General features: G+C 44.4%; 7 protein-coding genes across 10 annotated transcripts; 3 read left to right on the forward strand and 4 right to left on the reverse strand.

Moving 5' to 3' along the window:
* The first annotated feature begins 70 nt into the window (after positions 1-70).
* Positions 71-2,721, forward strand: LOC6730779 (glycoprotein-N-acetylgalactosamine 3-beta-galactosyltransferase 1). The gene is made up of 5 exons (XM_016179446.3): positions 71-711; positions 1,037-1,564; positions 1,622-1,718; positions 1,886-2,158; positions 2,218-2,721. The coding sequence occupies exons 2-5, from the start codon at positions 1,056-1,058 to the stop codon at positions 2,497-2,499; spliced, it is 1,161 nt and encodes a 386-aa protein (XP_016023194.1). The 5' UTR covers positions 71-711; positions 1,037-1,055; the 3' UTR covers positions 2,500-2,721.
* Positions 2,611-4,628, reverse strand: LOC6730780. The gene is made up of 3 exons (XM_002077912.4): positions 3,818-4,628; positions 2,931-3,767; positions 2,611-2,869 (listed from the first exon to the last, which is right to left on the reverse strand). The coding sequence occupies exons 1-3, from the start codon at positions 4,571-4,573 to the stop codon at positions 2,696-2,698; spliced, it is 1,767 nt and encodes a 588-aa protein (XP_002077948.1). The 5' UTR covers positions 4,574-4,628; the 3' UTR covers positions 2,611-2,695.
* A 20-nt stretch (positions 4,629-4,648) lies between these two features.
* LOC6730781 (phenoloxidase-activating factor 2) lies at positions 4,649-5,805 on the reverse strand. The gene is made up of 2 exons (XM_002077913.4): positions 5,585-5,805; positions 4,649-5,523 (listed from the first exon to the last, which is right to left on the reverse strand). The coding sequence occupies exons 1-2, from the start codon at positions 5,762-5,764 to the stop codon at positions 4,678-4,680; spliced, it is 1,026 nt and encodes a 341-aa protein (XP_002077949.1). The 5' UTR covers positions 5,765-5,805; the 3' UTR covers positions 4,649-4,677.
* A 314-nt stretch (positions 5,806-6,119) lies between these two features.
* On the reverse strand, positions 6,120-7,321 carry LOC6730782 (phenoloxidase-activating factor 2). Its single transcript, XM_002077914.4, has 2 exons — positions 7,100-7,321; positions 6,120-7,031 (listed from the first exon to the last, which is right to left on the reverse strand). The coding sequence occupies exons 1-2, from the start codon at positions 7,304-7,306 to the stop codon at positions 6,180-6,182; spliced, it is 1,059 nt and encodes a 352-aa protein (XP_002077950.2). The 5' UTR covers positions 7,307-7,321; the 3' UTR covers positions 6,120-6,179.
* A 227-nt stretch (positions 7,322-7,548) lies between these two features.
* LOC6730783 (glycoprotein-N-acetylgalactosamine 3-beta-galactosyltransferase 1) lies at positions 7,549-9,066 on the forward strand. Its single transcript, XM_002077915.4, has 2 exons — positions 7,549-8,516; positions 8,575-9,066. Exons 1-2 carry the CDS (start codon positions 7,689-7,691, stop codon positions 8,788-8,790), a joined length of 1,044 nt encoding a protein of 347 aa, XP_002077951.2. The 5' UTR covers positions 7,549-7,688; the 3' UTR covers positions 8,791-9,066.
* Positions 9,042-15,829, reverse strand: LOC6730784 (ankyrin repeat domain-containing protein 29). 3 transcript variants are annotated; one of them, XM_016179120.3, is made up of 5 exons: positions 15,669-15,829; positions 13,308-13,653; positions 12,188-12,298; positions 10,371-10,667; positions 9,042-10,313 (listed from the first exon to the last, which is right to left on the reverse strand). In XM_016179120.3, exons 2-5 carry the CDS (start codon positions 13,317-13,319, stop codon positions 9,768-9,770), a joined length of 966 nt encoding a protein of 321 aa, XP_016023196.1. In that variant the 5' UTR covers positions 13,320-13,653; positions 15,669-15,829; the 3' UTR covers positions 9,042-9,767. The 3 variants fall into 3 exon arrangements, with proteins under 3 accessions (XP_016023196.1, XP_016023197.1, XP_016023195.1); XM_016179121.3 differs by lacking the exon at positions 15,669-15,829 and adding an exon at positions 15,232-15,359; XM_016179119.3 differs by lacking the exon at positions 15,669-15,829 and adding an exon at positions 14,773-15,206.
* A 238-nt stretch (positions 15,830-16,067) lies between these two features.
* Positions 16,068-16,754, forward strand: LOC6730785 (40S ribosomal protein S21). Of its 2 annotated transcripts, none has more exons than XM_016179447.3 (4): positions 16,068-16,223; positions 16,295-16,353; positions 16,425-16,616; positions 16,679-16,754. In XM_016179447.3, the coding sequence occupies exons 2-4, from the start codon at positions 16,304-16,306 to the stop codon at positions 16,686-16,688; spliced, it is 252 nt and encodes an 83-aa protein (XP_016023198.1). In that variant the 5' UTR covers positions 16,068-16,223; positions 16,295-16,303; the 3' UTR covers positions 16,689-16,754. The 2 variants fall into 2 exon arrangements, with proteins under 2 accessions (XP_016023198.1, XP_039151060.1); XM_039295126.2 differs by having other exon boundaries at positions 16,154-16,227.
* The last annotated feature ends 267 nt before the right edge of the window (positions 16,755-17,021 follow it).

A 17,021-nucleotide genomic window follows, 5' to 3' on the forward strand; every position in this document is an offset into this window, starting at 1 on the left:
AACTGACTTAGATATTTGGTATACTGTGTATATATTTTATTTTTCGTTGAATCCATAAATTTGAGGAATTCATTGGAATGAAAAAACGTGTATGGTCGTTAAATATCTGGCAACATGGCATCGGGAGAAGCGTTAAGGTATTTCACCAGCAACATTTTCGAGTTGGATTTAAGCCGAGTCTGTCAACTGCCGGCAAAGCGTGAAGACGTTGCTAGCTGTTTGTTTTCGAGTTGCTTTTTTTCCGTATTGCCTTGGCTCTTTGTTTATTTTTTGCCTTTTTTTTGGGCTTCGAGTCGCGTTTGAGCCGCGTTTACTTTTATCGCCTTCGCGCTGAGGGCTTGTGATTGATATTCTGTGCCAGTGCGCCGAGGTGAAAGAGTGAGGAACTTCAAGTAACCGTCGCATAATTGAAGCCAGCGATTCGAAACGGCCCAAATGTGTTCGAAACGGCTGGAAAAAGCGTCACTTGCCATTTGCAGCTCAGCAATTGCGGATCGAATTGAACTCGGGCCAATTGAGCCAACTCCAATCGGCCGACAGCACAACACACCTGAGCAGAAAGCCAACTGAGTGTTTTCCCGAAGGTCGACCGCATCTTTACAGGCTTTCGACTCTGCGTCACCGGCTCAAGAATGTGTTAATTCGGTGATTCAAAAACAATATCAACGACGACTGGTCGGTCGGTCGCAGCAGCAAAATTTGCATAAAAAAGTAAACAAACGCGGATCGTAAAAATAAGAGAAAATAAGCAGAGATAAAATCAAAGCGAATCCAACAGTCCATACATCAATCTTTAAGCTATGAAAGTGAATACCACAACACCGAGAAAAGAGCGTTAACAATTTTTCAAAATATTTATTTATCCTTTATATCTGCTTCGATTGTTTAATATTCTTATGTAGCAACTTAAAACCTAAAACCTAACTGCCCTGTGTCAAGTGTATATCTTATAGATACTTTGATAGCTTATCAAATTGCTTATCATATTGAATCTGTGACGATAAGTTTATCTGATAAGTGTGTTTTCTCTGTAAAGCCTAAAGAGGAGCATCGGAATGATGGGAGTACGACCTAATCGAAAGCGTCTGGAGCTGATGCTAATGTTGCTGATCGGTCTGGCGTGGGGACTACTTCTGTCCGAGCTGATGAAACGAACGCGATGGCAGAACCCTGCGGATCGGCTGAAGGAGGAGAGCAGTCCCTTTCCGAGCAGCCAGCGGAGCAGGAACCTACCCACCCCACCAACCACTGCTCCCTCGACCACAAATCCACCGCCGGATATCCAGGCTGCGCGACTCTTCAACGAGACGCGTGTCCTGTGCATGGTGCTGACCAGTCCGAAGACGCACCACACCCGCGCCATTCACATCAAACGCACCTGGGGAAGGCGCTGCAACAAGCTGATCTTCATGAGCACCAAGGCGGACAAGGAACTGGGATCCGTGGCGCTCAATGTGAGGGAGGGCTACTCCAATTTGTGGCCCAAGACCCGGGCGGCGCTGCAGTACGTCTATAAGCACCATTTTCAGAAGTACGACTGGTTCCTCAAAGCCGACGATGACACGTAAGTGAAATATACTTTTTAATTTTTAAAAATAAAACATTTTATTTTCTGTTTCAGCTATGTTATCATGGAGAACCTGCGAGCCTTTTTACACGCCCACAATTTCAGGGAACCGGTTTATTTTGGAAACAAGTTTCGCCAGCACGTAAAAGAGGTATAATATAAAATTCGAAAAATGTTATATATTTAAGTCATATCATATTTAGTTTAGATTGTTTTCATTTCTCTACATAAGCCCATTATTTACACGGAGTCGCCAAAAAGTGTGCTTCATGCTCCAAGTCCACTTAAGTCCACTAAATGACCATTCTCTCTTTGTAGGGATACATGTCTGGAGGAGCGGGTTATGTGATGAGCAAAATGGCCCTCCACCGGCTGGTTAAACTGGGTTTCAGCAACAGCAGCATCTGCACCAATCGCAACTACGGCTACGAGGACGTGGAACTGGGACGATGTCTGGCCGGAGTGGGCGTCGTGGGTGGTGATTCCCGGGATGAGCACGGGCTGAGTCGCTTCATTCCCTTCTCGCCACTTCACTGGTATCCACAGCCACCGGATTGGTACCAGCCACTGCTCTACTACACATCACCAGATGTAAGGAGTCCCACAAATATGAGTTACTAAATTATTTAAACACTTATTCGCCTTTGTAGAACTCCAGTGACTGCTGCTCGAGTACGGCCATCTCGTTTCACTACAACAACGCACAGGAGTTCTACGTGCTCGAATATATCATATACAAGCTACGAATTTTTGGCATAAACAGGGAACTTGGTCCACTGCCAAAAAAGAAGGCCAGTTCTAGAACAACTTGGAATCATTTTCAGACCACAAATGATGAAACCGGCCATAACGCTCTTATTAAAATGGTGCCAGGCAAAAACGTCACAAAACCAAATTACAGAACCAAGACCACTTCCAAGTTTAAGAAATAATATTAGCACTTTAATTCTTTCATTTTGGATTGACTGCAACAGACTATGCCAAAGAGTAACACCAAGATATCGTAAATGAGTCTAAAACAGCTCCTTGAACTTAAGCATTATGTTTAGTAGATGCCATCTAGCATTAAGCTTTAATGTGTTATCTAGTATAAATGCACGTATATTTAAAACACGATATTAGTTATAATCAAAAATTATACTGCTGTTTCCTTAGACGGTTTTTCCTTAATCTTCTTGGAGGAGGATGTCCAGCGAGAAGTCCATATGGTCGCCTTTTGTACAAAATCGTTTCCAGAAAATGCATTTCATAGGGAGAGACGTTGTGTATTGAAATTGAATAGGTGGAACAGCATTCCAATCCCTGAAAGTAAAGAACAGGTGCATAATCTTCTATGATTACATAGAAACCGCTTTATATTCACCGTTCCAGTCGTTTGGTAGAGATACTCCTGCAGCCAGAAGCCCTCATTATCGCGATTCGGAATGAGGAAGTGTTCCAGCGACAGGGAGAAGAACCGCTGTCGTCCGAGAAGATCTCTGGAGTCTCCCGCCTGGACTTCCAATAGGCTCAGGCACTTGCCCATCACATAGTCCTCGGTGCCCTGATCTCCAGGCTGGCAATTCTCGGCGGCGCCAAGATTCAATAGCTCCACGGCACTTTTGCTCAGGACATAGCCGGCTCCTCCGGACATGTAGAGGGTGAAGCCCAGCTTGAATGGGGAGCCAAAGTAAATCGGATTGCTGGGTGAGTAGGGTTTCAGCAGTTTGCGCATATTCTCCATTACGGCGTAGGTATCGTCATCCGCCTTATAGAACCAATCCGCCTCGTGGCCATAATTCCTGTACGCATGACGAAACGCCGCCTTTGTTTTGCCCCACAGCTTACTGCGGGTATCACTGGCATTCAGACCCACAATTTCCAAACCAGATATAGTAGTTCCGGGGGAGCTGCCATAGTAAATCACTCGGTTGCAGTGACGACCCCAAGTTTCACTTATAGCCCTAGCGCCACTCATATACTTCTTGGGCCAGGTCAAGACCAAGCAGATAATCCTAACCGATCTATACATCAACTTGGCCAGCTGATCGTTCAGCGGCCTGGATGCTATGTTCGTTAGAGGATTAGGAGACCTTAGTTCCGGCAGGGGAGTCAGGTGGCCATAAGGACGCAGATGGTAGAGCAAGAACTCCAGGACATACATTTGCATGGCGCGGGCATATGGATAGAGCACTGCTCCTCCAAAGCAGCTCTCCCAGCTCTAGAAATGGCAATATAATATGGAATAAAATTATATAGATAACCACTCACCTGATTATGGTAAACAACGCGAAAGGAGCAGGGCCAATGCCAGAAGTTATTGCGCAGGCTGTACGGGATCAGCGCATCCGGAACATCAAATGGCAGGAACCACTCACTGGGACCCTTCCGCATCCGCGTCAAGCACTCCCTGAGAAAGATCTCATTCTGCAGGCAGTTCCTCGTGGCCAGCTGCTCCAGCGCCTCGCTACTGAAGATGTAGTCCGTGGTGGAGACCTGACCCACATGGGCGTACACATGGACGGCATGTTCCGCACTAAAGTAGATCTCCTCGGATGGCGAATACTGCGCCAGCAGGTAGCGCAGATTCTCCATGACGACATACGAGTCCAAGTAGACCACCAGCAGCCAGTCGAGCTCATTGTGGAATTCCACGTAAATCTGGCGACATGCATGCAGCAGAGGGATATCCCTTTGATCGATTATGGTCAGCCGATTGCAGCGACGACCCCAACTTTTTTCGATATGCTTAGCCTTCTGAGCACCGTACTTGTAGTCAGATCGGTCCATATAAACGAGGCAGTGAACACGAACATTCTCCTGAAGAATTCGCGCAATCCGAACATCGTCCCAGTGCTCACTTCGCAGACCAACCTCATAGGAGTTGATCGTCTCCTTGTACGGCGTTTGAACCAACTCGATTAGATCGGTGAAGGTAGTGCTATTAAAGAATATGATTGCTTCCAGGACGAGCAGCCAAAAAAGGATTGACAGTATCAGTAGCCGGAACCAATCCCTTAGCTTCATTTTCTATCAGTTGATAATAGTTACATTATTGTGAACAGCTCCTTAGATCAAGTGGAAAGTAGGATTGAAATTCAATTAGGAAGATATGAAAGTGGTCTTTTATTTTAGTCAAAGGATATATCATATATGGGAAATGTCTTGTACGGCTTATTGAGTTCGTCATTGAGTTGTTTCTCAATCCAAGGCCTCATGTGCGAGATGTTCGTGTAAAAGGCAGGCACATTCTGCAGTCCGCAGGACAAGCCACTGTTCACAATGCCGACGAACTCGTAGAGCGCCGGGTGGCCGGGAATGGGACACATTAGCGGGGATCCACCGTCGCCCATGCAGGCATCTCGACCCAACTCGCCGCCAGCACACAGTATCGAGGGATCCAGCTGAAAGCTCCGACCCAGCGCCGTCCTCCGCAATAGGGCTTCGCAATCGGACCTGCTCACGATGGGCAGATCGATTTTCTTCTGCTTGTGGGAATAGTTATTGGCCCGGGAATTCGTCTTGCCCCAGCCGGGCACCACGCAGCGTTCCCGATCGAAGGACACTCCGAAAGTGGGCCAGCAGATAGGTCCAATGGGCGGCTTCATCTCGAACGAAACAGCCAGTACGATCAGGGCTATGTTGTTGGCCCCGGTCACGTTGCTGAAGCCCGGATGTGATACAATCCTGGCCGCAGTTCGCAACTGAATCGTTTTACCAGACAGCTGGTTCAAGTCCCATGCACCGCCGATGATCCCGAAGTCGTTGACGGTCTTATCTTGCATTAGGTGGGCAGCGGTTATCACAATGTTTTCGGTGACCAGAGTTCCCGCGCCAAAGAAGTAGATCATGTCTTGCATCAGAGCCACAGTCCAAGGGAACTCATTGGGTTTCGCCTGTTCGACGACCTCTTCTACTTTGTCGCCCAGGCCATTGGGATTACTCTTGCCACAGTTTAGCGGAGCACCGATCACTAACTGCAATTTATATATTACGAGTATATATCTGACAATCAAACTTGGTTCACTGCATACTTACCATTTGAGAACTGTGACAGCATCTTTCCGATCTCTGGCACGGGCTTGGCCAAGCATTCTGATCCCAGGCGCTCCTTTTACACAGTCCCTGGGGCACGCACTCCATCTGGAGGCCACATGGTGCTCCGGCCTCAGTCAGCGTCCAGAAACAGCAGCTGATTAATATGACTTGTCGCCACATTGCTAGCTTAACGACTGATTCAACTCTGATTCAAAATATTCCTGAGAGGTCTTTCCATCGAACTCGTGTTCTGGGAAGAAAGAATCACTCTCTTCGTTATCAGAGAACAATAATGCAATAAAAACGGTTTGATTCAATAAAGTGATAGCTTTAAAAATATTTACTTGAAACATATATTAACACGTATGGCGGCATGTAAATATAGTATATATAAAGGTAAAACTACAAATGTGCCCATTGTATTTCTTGCACATACTAAAATCTTTTGGGATAAACCAACTTTTAATATGCGTATATATAGTATGTATAGCGTGTGTATAGTTTTCTTGCTTATAGATAACACGCAGCAAAACTTGGTTTTTTGCATTTTCTTTAATTGGAAATCTAAATACAAGAGAACATTAGTTCAAGGATATTATGTCATGGCAGGAAGCGTATTTCCTGGCACGCTAAGCACTTGCTTCAAGTGCGGATTGATCCACTCCCTGAACTTGGACACATGGGTGAAGGTGGTCGGAACGTTTGGCTGGCCGCATCCAACGCCGAAGCTTACGATGCCCGCCTGCTCGTAGCGATTGGGATCACCGTCCTGGGAGCAGAAGAGGGCGGATCCTCCGAATAGAAAGCAGACATCCCGTCCCTCCTCTCCGCCGGCACACATTAAACTGGCGGGCAGCTGGTAGTTCGAGCCCAATCTAGTTAGTCTGAGCTGTCTCTGGCATTTGGGACTTTCGACAACGGGCAAGTCGACCTTCTGCTGGATGGGCTGAACATCAACATCGGCCGACGATCTCATTCCCCAACCGGCGACCGTGCAGATCCTTCGATCGAACGTCTTGTCCGGAATGGGTAAGCGAATGGTCTGGATGTTGGCCCCCAACTCGAAAGGCGAATCCAAGAAGAGAAGCGCTAAGTTGTTGGCTGCGCTGCTGTAGTTAAATGCCTCATGGTTCAGGATCTTGATCACTTGACGATCCATCGGTGGACTTAGGTTCTCACTGGATGACAGATCCCATTCGCCAGCTCTAACCATGATGTCATTGGGTGATAATTCCACCAGGATGTGGGCAGCAGTTAGCACAAGTCCTGGGGTAATCAGAGATCCTCCTCCCAGATAAGAGTCCTTCACGAACAATGCCATGACCCAGGGAAATTGATTCGGTTTGGATTGGTCATCATGCACCTGTGTGCTTCCATCCAGGCCATTTGGATTACTCGTGCCAAGGAGTCTGTCCAGTGGATGTTGTGGAGGGCTGATCATGCCGATCTTTGAAACACAATAAAGCGCGTAAATACGGTTGATAGAAATATTTATGTGAATATATATATACCTACCACATTTGACTTTTCACAGCAAACTTCTGCGTCGGAGCACTCAATGGTGGATCTAAAATCGAAGAAAGCCTCCTCTTCACGACAATTTTCCCTGGGAACACACAGATCGGAACTCAGGCACATGTGAGTGGCACCGCTCGAGAGGATGAGACCCAGAAATATAACCAAAGGAGCGAAGAACCGCGACATCTTCTCCCAACCGAACATAGGAATCTGTTCGGTTGGGAGAAGATGTCGCAGTTCTACTACCCATTCTGGTACTTGACATCTGCGATAAGCTGAAGCAATTATACACAAAAGACTAATAAAATAAAATATTTAAAGTATATACTGATAATTAGGCTGGGAATTATTTTTTTTTTTGAAATTATTAACATATATAAATTCCTATCGATGAATTCTCTATACCTCTACTCAGTCACGTTTCCATTTCAAAGATGACAAGAAAACATATAATTTTTTAAAATTTAATCACAAGTTATAGTAAGGGAGATGACTTAGTGAGCATTTTTTATATCTGGGCGTAACGAAAAGGTGTGACGATAAGAAATACATATATAATATATGGACTCAGAAACCGAGCTCAGTAATGGCGAAAATGGAAGGGAAGCAGTGTGTTTTTCTGGATCGGAGCAATCATTCCCAGCCGAATACAACGTCGCCATCATCCACTCGCCCAGTGCTCTTCCTGCTCCTGGGCATTGGAATTGGCTATCTGATCACCCAGGTTCTTGTGTGGCCAATAATGGATCTCAAATCGCACACGAATCGCACGGGTGCATCGACTCCACTGGACATCGATTTGACCGAGGAGGTGCGAGTCCTGTGCTATGTGTACACCAAGCCCACTAATCACAAGACTCAGGCCCAAGCCGTTCTGGAAACGTGGGGCAGGCGATGCAACAAGCTGATCTTCTTTAGCAGTCGCACTGATGTCAATCTAACTGGATCTGTGGAACTGCCCGTAAGTCCCTACTTCCGGGAGTCGTGGCTAAAAACGAAAATGGCCTTGAAGTACCTTCATGATCATCACCTCAACGATGCCGATTGGTTCCTGGAGGCCGACGACGAGACCTACGTGGTGATGGAGAACCTGCGGTACATGGTCTATCCCTACAACCCAGAGCTAGCCATCTATTTCGGCTCACCCGGCACCGTGATGAGTCGTGCTGCACTGCGTCGCTTGGTTGAGCTGTCCCTGCCCAATCCCTCCAAGTGCGAGCAAAAGGATGCGGGTCCCACCACAGAAAAGCTGAGGGAGTGCCTCGAAAATGTGAATGTGCTGGCGGGCAACATCTACGATTCCGAGGGACGCAGGCGCATGTATCTCATCGAACCGCAGGCCAGATCCAATCTGTTTCTGCACTATAATTCCAAAAACTGGTTTTGGAAGTTCCTCGCCTACAGAACGCAAGATGTATGTATTCTTAAGAGATTCTACCTTACAATTCCTATAAAATTTGCTTTCATCCCAGGGAATTTTCGCTTGGTCCAACTATGCGGTTTCGTTTCACTATGTTCAACATCGCTATATCCACTGTTTCGAGTATATGATCAATAGATTAAGGACTTTTGGACGAAAACAGATTGTAGAATCGCTTCCACCTAAGTATAATCCCGGCGCAGAAAAGGATCTAGGAGCACAATCTACTGATGCTGAGCAAGAAATACCAGCAGACTACGCGTATTAGAAATAAATCTACATTCTAAGCTTCCTTTTTAACTTTTTATTAAAACAACTTGAATAGTTGTAAATTGGAAATTTCAATAGTTGTTTTACCAACTGAAAAAGCTGCGCTAAAATCTAAAGCTTTTTAGCCAAGTTTTAAACAATCAAGTGACTAACACTTGTCAACAAAAAGCGGCTTACGCTTCAGCACCGAAGTTAAAAGATAGAGGGATTTTCAAATTGATACCACCGAATGATTGTTGAAAATAAAACTCTTTTGTAATCGTGTGTCAATTTATTAAACTTGCAAAATTGTGGACTATACTTAAGTGTTAATAAAGTAAGAAATTAATTAATTCTCGTACCTACTTTACAAAGAAACAAGCGGAAAACCATCGGTGTTAACTAATTGCTAATTTAAGGACAAAAAGGCGTTTAAACTTAAAGCACTCGTCAACAATTGCTTAGGGTAGAGTAGGTCTATAAGTAGCATTAGGTTTATTTAAATATAGGTATATAATTATATATATATATATATGGTTATGTACAGGGGACAGTGTAACATTCTCTTTCCGGGTCCATGTTAACATTTTTATAGTAATTGTTATCTTTAACGTTAGTGTTATTGTTATGGTTAGTGTTAAATTCAAAATACAAGCTCCGAGTGGTTTTAATATGAATGATACGGCTTATCTAATAAATAGTTCGGTTTCCTTGGGGGAGGCCATTAAGTTGATTTTGGACGTGTTCTTACTAGTGGTTTTTCCATCTTTTGGTTAATTTTTGTGCGGAAGTGAGTGTCTCACTGAGCAATTCAAGTCGGGGTACTTCGAATATAGCCAAACCCGCAATCACCTGGCTTCCAATTCGACTCCAAATAATCTGAGTCCCCATTCCTTTGCCAAACACTCGATTCTCCATCCTCTTGCGTTTTTGGAACATTAGGGTATTGTGCATAAAGGTACTTTGGAGTCGTCGTCTCCCAACTGCGATATCCCCTTACGCCGACATCGTCTTGACCGTGGACGACACGCCGGACGTGGCCATTGCCTTGGCGCTGCGCGCCACCATCGTCCGAATGCGTTCCTGGAGATAATCACAGATGGAGGTGTACTTCTGCTGGTGCGCCAGCTGCAGGGCCGTCAGACCATCGTGGTTCTTGAGCAGGACATCGCTACCGGCGGCCACCAGCTGCTTGCAGACGGTCATGTGGCCAAACATGGCGGCGGCGTGCAGTGCGGACTCCCCGTTGGGCAGCTGGCCGAGATTAGGGCGGTATTTGAGCAGCACGGTGATTACGGCGGCGTGGCCCTTGTGGGCCGCCTTGAAAAGGGGAGTGGCGCCGTCGCAACGCACGGTGTCCACATTGGCGCCGTTCTGGAGCAGCACCTTGCAGATGTGATCCTGTCCCATCTGGGCGGCTATCCACAGGGGCGTGGCGCCGTCTATCCGCTTGATATCGATCTCGGCACCAGCCTGAATCAGCAGCGACAGAACCGTGCGATGGCCATTCTGGGCGGAGATAAAAACCGGCGTTGCCCGATCCTGCAGAGAAATTGGTCACTGTTAGATTATGTCTCATCGAGATCTCGGATCACCCACCTTCATGTGCGCATTGACATTCGCTCCGCAATCCAAGAGCTCGCGTACGATCTTCACATGACCTCCCTGGCAGGCCACAAAAAGAGGCGTGCCTCCATCCGCGGAGGGCGTGTCCACGCTGGCGCCCGCCTTTATCAGTATCTTCACCACGTCCAGGTGTCCGCCTTGGGCGGCAAAGAAAAGGGGCGTGGTGCCAGTGAGGCGACGCGAGTTCGGATCGGCTCCCTGATCGAGCAGCTCCATCACGCAGTAGGTGTGACCTCCGGCAGCAGCCAAAATCAGTGGGGTGGTTCCATCCTGTAAATAATTTTATCAATTAAAAAGATATCTATAGAGATAATAATAACTAATAGTATATAGATATATATAGATATTTCTTGACTTATATACACAATTAACCTGTACAATATACAATAATATAATGAGTACATTTATTTCAGGCAATGTTATGGTTCATACTACGTTTTTTCTTCATAACAATTAAAATATGGTTTCAAATATGGAATGTCATACATCGTTGTAAAATTCTCTTTCGAATGGCATTCACAGTTGTAAATGTCAAAATTTTGCCATTTTTCGCAAAAAATCATGATGTTACCCCTTACAAAAAATGAAAAAAATGGCCAAAAATTGATTTTCAAAAATCAGCAAAAACGAGATAGGGATAGTTAGTTTGGATCATTAGCTTTAAAAATCAGTCATTATTTCATCTCTGTGACTCTTTTAGGCCATCTTATGACCAAAAAACCGCGTAAAATGTCATAATTGGCTAAAGTTTGTACCAATAATACCAATATAATTAATGTGCAATCAAAACCATAAAATCTTTAATTATACAATGAAACAAAGTTCCAATCGTCTGACATCACAAATTGACAGCTTACGTTTGTTTTTTCAACTTCAAAGCGATAAATTGTTTAGTTGTCTAATTGGGCATCAAGTGATTTGAATAGCAATTTGCGATTAGTTTCACCAAGTCAACGCTTAATCGCATCGTGCAGATTTGCATGCAGGTCCGTGGCTCGGACTCGTCAAAAACCAAACAGAGGAAAAACAACAGGGGAAATTGAGGCATGTCCCAGCGGGAAAATCGCGCCACAACGTGCAAATCGCTCTCGATGCACTCGGTGGTCTGCATCCAAATGGGGGAGTCACGTAGTGGCCACCCTATCCGCGGACTCTTGCAGACCAACTGGCACAATAATATACTAATATATATATGAAAATTTATATACATACACATAGAAACACAATGGCACACTGCCCCCGCAGCCCACTTTCCTTTCAGTTGAACTTGAGTCCATGCTCCACTGAGTGGGCAGCGAAATTTAATTTCAATTTTTATACACTAACAGAAGGTACTATAGCTGAGATATTCAGGTGGAAATATCAGTAGCTCGCAACAAAATAGTTAAGATATAAAACTAAGGTATTTTAATTAATTTTATCAACATTTAAAAACTCTTTTCATCTTCGATTGCTAGAGTATTCAAAAGTCTTCTGTTTACTTTTGAAAATGCAAATATTGTGGCTTTTGTTTCAGTTGCATGTAAGTTTGCTGCATTTTTCGTTTTCTTTGCTAATTGGTGCGTACTTAATTTAGCAACGACGTGTTAACTGATGTTTGCCTCGTAGAGGCTTTAAAAAATACTTTGTTTTTGGCTACAATTTCGTAATACTTCACTGACAGCACTTCGAAGTCGCATGTGTCATGCATTACCGATTGCATGTACAAAACTAAAGTGCATTTAACCGACTTTATATAACTGGAAGTCGTGTAATTGCATAAACTGATTTAAATGCTTTTTATAACTTACCTCGTCCTTGCAGTCGACGTGCACTTTGCCGCTGTCCAGAACGCGAAGAAGAGCCACCTCATCTCCCCTCATCGCTGCCATGTGCAGTTGCACATCCGAGGGCGTCTCCTTCTGCAGCCGCCAAATCGAAATCGAAAACGAAATCAAATCAATTATCAACTTGCCGTGCAGCAGCTGTCGAAATAGAGAGATATTCGGGGAAGTGATACCCGTGCCCCGGGCTTCCTGGCCAAAGTTACCACTGCATAGCCCCCCATTCCGCATTTTGGCGCCGCGTGGGAATTTTACTCTTCCTGTTTGCAGTAATTAGGGTCAGAGCTAAAAAAAAGTTATTTCGCAGCGGATGCCCGTGCCACATTGAATGCATTTTTTTAAAATGAAACCTAACCCTCAGATGGACAGGGTTGAACAGTGATGTGAAATGCAGAGGGCGGCTTACGGGTGGTATGAGTAATATGTGTCGAAATCTAGATATGGTGCATTTTTTTTTTTTTTTGAGTGTTAACTGGCATGCCAATTTCCCATGTTGCGCCCATGACCATTTCAGCTGAAGGAGGAAATGCAATAAATATTTTTTCCAGCTAAATGTGTTTGAAATGTCAACATTGCGTTAATGAAGCGAATTAAGTGGCCCAGATGTGCGCGTGTGTGTGTGTTTGCTTTTTAGCCAGGTTTCTGCCATTGATGAAGTGGTCTGAAGCACCTGTTGAAAGGCAAAGGCAAGTGAAAACCCTCGCATGAAAATGACGTGACTCAAGTTGCGAGGGGAACAACAATGCAAATGCTGCTGCACTTTGAAGTGACATAATGACAATGAAGACGGTGATGCCATCGTGATAATCACGTTCCTGATGACGAAGACCAAGATATATGTTTGTGAGTAGCAGCAGGTGAGAAACACTTTTAAAGCTTCAGACATAATCTGGGCATCAAGATCTGATTTCAATGCATTGAACTCTTTCAATTTTCTCTATTTGAAATTCATGACAGTGCCATTAAATCATAGCTCGCAGTTGCCAGTTGCTATTTATTTGAGTTTTTCCCATTAAAAGAGCCATCAAACGCGATCCGGTTGAGTCAATTAAGTGTTATATGGGTCAATACCTGAGCATTTACTCACCTTAAGCGACATGCCTGCGCCTCCAAGCTCTCCTGGCCTCTCGATCCCCGGCTGTTTGGTCTATTCCGTGGCTCTCGCAGCGATTGCACCTGCTTACAAGCCCGTTTCCATTGACCGATTTTCCGAACTGTAACGCTGCCCCTCCGCCAGCAGCAGCAGCAACTACTTCTTCTGGCCAACTATATAGCTATATAGCAACGAGATCGCCTGGCAAGTGGCACCAAATCAAATCAGATGGGAACCAGCAGCCGCACCAGCAACAGCGGACGACTTCAGATGCGGCATCATTGTCCAAGTGCGATTCCAAGTTTAATTCCAAGCGACCAGTTCCCGAAACTCAAGAGCACTGCAATTTGTAAAGGGGAAAAGGAGCACAGCCAAAAGGCACGGGCCACATTAGAATTAAGTTGCTGCGGAAATAACAGGTTTTCGTTAGCCGTAGCTTAGAATTATAGTGCCAAAATGGTAGGAGAGTGAAAAGTTGTAATCTCATCGGGTGGAGTTTCTCGCAGAAGGCTGCCAAATCTAAGTTCTGGTGAAAGGTTTAAATTTTAGTCGAGCTATCTTATTTTGTGCCAGTTTAGACAACCACATAAACATTTAGCTAAGCGCTGCAAGACCAATTTAATAATTCATCGAGGGGCAAATTGAATTTCCGCCAATCAATAAGGCTCCCTTAAAGCCAAATGCTATTTAAAGGGCCATAAAAATCATCAGTGTTTGAACAGGTTCTCTATATTGCACATGAATGCCATTAATTTGATAAGGTTTGCTGCCCCTCCAAATGAATTCCCTCTTTCTTGAAAGTAAATGCTCTGTCTAGATTTTTGCAACTCATGCGATTTCCCCTGTTGCAAGAGCACAACAATTACTAACTTTTTTGCATGCTGTAATTTCTCCGTTGTTAATAGGAACTCCCCCTGGAAATTGACAGGCGGCATCTCAGATCGCAGCTGACTTGGCTCAATCAACACGCAACAAGCCAGTCACAAAGTGAAGCATTTTCATTTTCTTTTTCATTTACTGGTCTCTTACTTTGTGGGTACACTGCTTTATTAATTGCATTTTATGCAGCCGCACTTTTTTCTCTGATTTTCTTCTTCGCTTCTTGCCTTTTTTTATGGGCATCATCATGGTGATGTTTCCCTTGTGCCTTTCAACTTTTGACCTAGAAAGTGTTTTAGTTTTTCGGACTTTTTCCTCATGCGGCTTTTCATCATCATCGTCTTTCTGGCCAGGCACGCAATGTGTGCTGCTGCTGACATCATGAGTTCAGAGTTTTCTTAGCCTGAGTAAGACTCTAAATTGCTCTATTCACATAATTACAGAAGGGGCTTTCATTGGGAATATATCTCAAATATACGGCCGAAACGAAAAGGTATAATTTAGAAACATTTTAGCACCTTTAGAGCCCTAAGGTGCTTTTAAAGTTATTAATGTGTAATATATGTAGTAATTTTCTTACCAACTTTGTACGCTAAGTTACAGATAAGCCAGCAAACTGATAAAATATCCGTAATATGCGATACCTCTTATGGTACACGGTTATATCTACTGATTAGATTGTTTTGGCAGCCACTTGTTATTTTGCTTGAGTTTAGTGATCAATAGCTTTTTTTACAGACTGGTCACTATGGGTGGACTTTAACATAATTTATCTAATGTATTTTGTAAGCACCATGATTGGTTTCACTTTCATTTCGTTTCATTTACTATTTTGCCACTTTATTATGGGTCTCGGGATTTTTGCTTTCTTGTTTAGGTGCTTATAAATAGCATCTCACGTTATCATGATCTCATTTTATTTCATTTTATCTTTTTGCTCTCGGCTGAACTGGGCTGGTCGCAAACATATTATGCAAAAATATCATAATTTGCACACACAAAAGGTCAACGAGCAGCATAACCACTTGTGAAATCTCACCTCAAGAAGTTTCAGACGAAAAAACACAACTAACAAACAATAAGGCAAAAGTCACGCCGTTTGGGATTTTTGAAATCAAGCGACGCGAAGCGAACCGATTGCTTCAAAAGTTGGCGAGCAACTGAGAAAGCCAAGTCCGAAATCACAATGAAATGCGATCAGAGAGTTCATTGAGTGAGCGACGCCTATAAATAGGCAACGTGGACTGCGAATTCCGCGACATGGCGCGCGATGAAAACAATGCCGCCCACTTGGGGCGCCCCAACAGCCGCACAAACACACGCGAAGTGGCAATAAAAAGTGGAGGTCCGCATCCATTGACGAAAATCGCTGCTGACATCGAGCGAGGTCAAAGGGCAGTCGCTCCAAACGCCCACCCAGCGAAAACAAAATCACTTACTGACGACTGAATGGCTGTTTGCAAAATCAATACTCACATGCTGAATAAGTTAGTCCGTGCAGTTGGGAGCTTGCGAATAATATATTGGGCCACTCTAATGGGAGCCATTTACTTGATGCGCCCTTAAATATGCAATAGAATTTTCCCGACGCGAAATCTGCAGCCTTCGCTTAGGCCTTCGAAAGTGTGACCAGTCGCTACTGGATGGAATATGTATCTAATAAGTAATTCATTAGTTTTGGTATTTTCTACTAATGCGGGAAAATAGATATACAAATTTATTGACATTTACTTACAAAAACAATTTAAATAGTTCTTCATTATCATATTATTTTTAAATACATTTTGGTGCAAAGCAAATATTAAAACTTGCCTGCTCATTAAAGGGTAATGGATATATTTGACTAAAATTCATAATTAAATAAATACCAAAACCTTTGTTAGCTGGTCACCCCAAAGCGAAGTACCCAAAACTTCCGGCAGGGGGCGCCACGCGCAGCGCAACCAACTTCACGTCCAACTGTCATTTCTTTCTCTTTTTCGCCTCCACCGACGAGTTGCGGTCGCTAGATTTGTAAATTTCTACAAAAAAGTGAGTAAATCAACGGTGGCCGCCACTAAAACTGGTTAAAAAACAAGCTAATTGTGTCCCTTACCTTTCAGACCATTAAAATGGAGAACGACGCCGGTGAGAATGTTGATCTGTACGTGCCCCGCAAATGGTAAGTGAAACACGTGTTCCCCGCGCAATTTGCCGTACGGATTACTGACCAGCCGATACCCTTCCCTGCAGCTCGGCGTCCAACAGGATCATCCATGCCAAGGATCACGCCTCCGTGCAGCTGACCATCGTGGATGTGGACCCCGAGACCGGTCGCCAGACCGACGGTTCCAAGACCTACGCCATCTGCGGCGAGATCCGTCGCATGGGCGAGTCCGACGACTGCATCGTGCGTCTGGCCAAGAAGGACGGCATCATTACCAAGTGAGTTTGTGCTAGAATCCCCGGGATGGACATCCACTAATCGCCCCTTTTTCGCCTTGCAGGAACTTCTAAGCGTGGCGTACCCATAGCTAGATTTTGATTTGGTAATAAAGCGATTTCCCTTTGTAATTTAACGTATAACGTTCGCAATTGTGTTATTTACTTCTGGCATAAACAATGGAATCATTTTTCGGTGGCAGTTCAAACCAGGACTAGCTCAAAGCAAAACATAATTATGAAATAATTAGTGTGTGGAGCAGTTATCCTGTTTTCCTTTGGAAATTTTCAGCAACTTGTTAAGAATTTACGGGTTTTTTTAAGAAGCAATTAATTTGCTGTTTGCCCATGGAAATACTAGTGTTCTATATCCAAAATTGCACACGCTTTGTACTACGATTATAAAGG

Source organism: Drosophila simulans, chromosome 2L (genome assembly GCF_016746395.2).
Source record: "Drosophila simulans strain w501 chromosome 2L, Prin_Dsim_3.1, whole genome shotgun sequence".
Lineage (NCBI taxonomy): Eukaryota > Metazoa > Arthropoda > Insecta > Diptera > Drosophilidae > Drosophila > Drosophila simulans.

What these genes read in the sequence shown, in the direction of transcription:
- LOC6730779 (XM_016179446.3), top strand. Translation starts at nt 1,056, where the DNA reads ATGATGGGAGTACGACCTAATCGAAAGCGTCTGGAGCTGATGCTAATG. An exon ending in CTCAAAGCCGACGATGACAC is followed by an intron (nt 1,565 to 1,621) that starts GTAAGTGAAATA and finishes TTTCTGTTTCAG; the next exon opens with CTATGTTATCATGGAGAACC. An exon ending in TCTACTACACATCACCAGAT is followed by an intron (nt 2,159 to 2,217) that starts GTAAGGAGTCCC and finishes TCGCCTTTGTAG; the next exon opens with AACTCCAGTGACTGCTGCTC.
- LOC6730780 (XM_002077912.4), bottom strand. Translation starts at nt 4,573, where the DNA reads ATGAAGCTAAGGGATTGGTTCCGGCTACTGATACTGTCAATCCTTTTT. An exon ending in GCGTTGTTTACCATAATCAG is followed by an intron (nt 3,768 to 3,817) that starts GTGAGTGGTTAT and finishes TGCCATTTCTAG; the next exon opens with AGCTGGGAGAGCTGCTTTGG. An exon ending in TCTACCAAACGACTGGAACG is followed by an intron (nt 2,870 to 2,930) that starts GTGAATATAAAG and finishes CTTTACTTTCAG; the next exon opens with GGATTGGAATGCTGTTCCAC.
- LOC6730781 (XM_002077913.4), bottom strand. Translation starts at nt 5,764, where the DNA reads ATGTGGCGACAAGTCATATTAATCAGCTGCTGTTTCTGGACGCTGACT. An exon ending in GCTGTCACAGTTCTCAAATG is followed by an intron (nt 5,524 to 5,584) that starts GTAAGTATGCAG and finishes TATAAATTGCAG; the next exon opens with TTAGTGATCGGTGCTCCGCT.
- LOC6730782 (XM_002077914.4), bottom strand. Translation starts at nt 7,306, where the DNA reads ATGTTCGGTTGGGAGAAGATGTCGCGGTTCTTCGCTCCTTTGGTTATA. An exon ending in GCTGTGAAAAGTCAAATGTG is followed by an intron (nt 7,032 to 7,099) that starts GTAGGTATATAT and finishes TGTGTTTCAAAG; the next exon opens with ATCGGCATGATCAGCCCTCC.
- LOC6730783 (XM_002077915.4), top strand. Translation starts at nt 7,689, where the DNA reads ATGGCGAAAATGGAAGGGAAGCAGTGTGTTTTTCTGGATCGGAGCAAT. An exon ending in TCGCCTACAGAACGCAAGAT is followed by an intron (nt 8,517 to 8,574) that starts GTATGTATTCTT and finishes CTTTCATCCCAG; the next exon opens with GGAATTTTCGCTTGGTCCAA.
- LOC6730784 (XM_016179120.3), bottom strand. An exon ending in ACGTCGACTGCAAGGACGAG is followed by an intron (nt 10,668 to 12,187) that starts GTAAGTTATAAA and finishes AATTATTTACAG; the next exon opens with GATGGAACCACCCCACTGAT. An exon ending in ATGTCAATGCGCACATGAAG is followed by an intron (nt 10,314 to 10,370) that starts GTGGGTGATCCG and finishes ATTTCTCTGCAG; the next exon opens with GATCGGGCAACGCCGGTTTT.
- LOC6730785 (XM_016179447.3), top strand. Translation starts at nt 16,304, where the DNA reads ATGGAGAACGACGCCGGTGAGAATGTTGATCTGTACGTGCCCCGCAAA. An exon ending in CTGTACGTGCCCCGCAAATG is followed by an intron (nt 16,354 to 16,424) that starts GTAAGTGAAACA and finishes CCTTCCCTGCAG; the next exon opens with CTCGGCGTCCAACAGGATCA.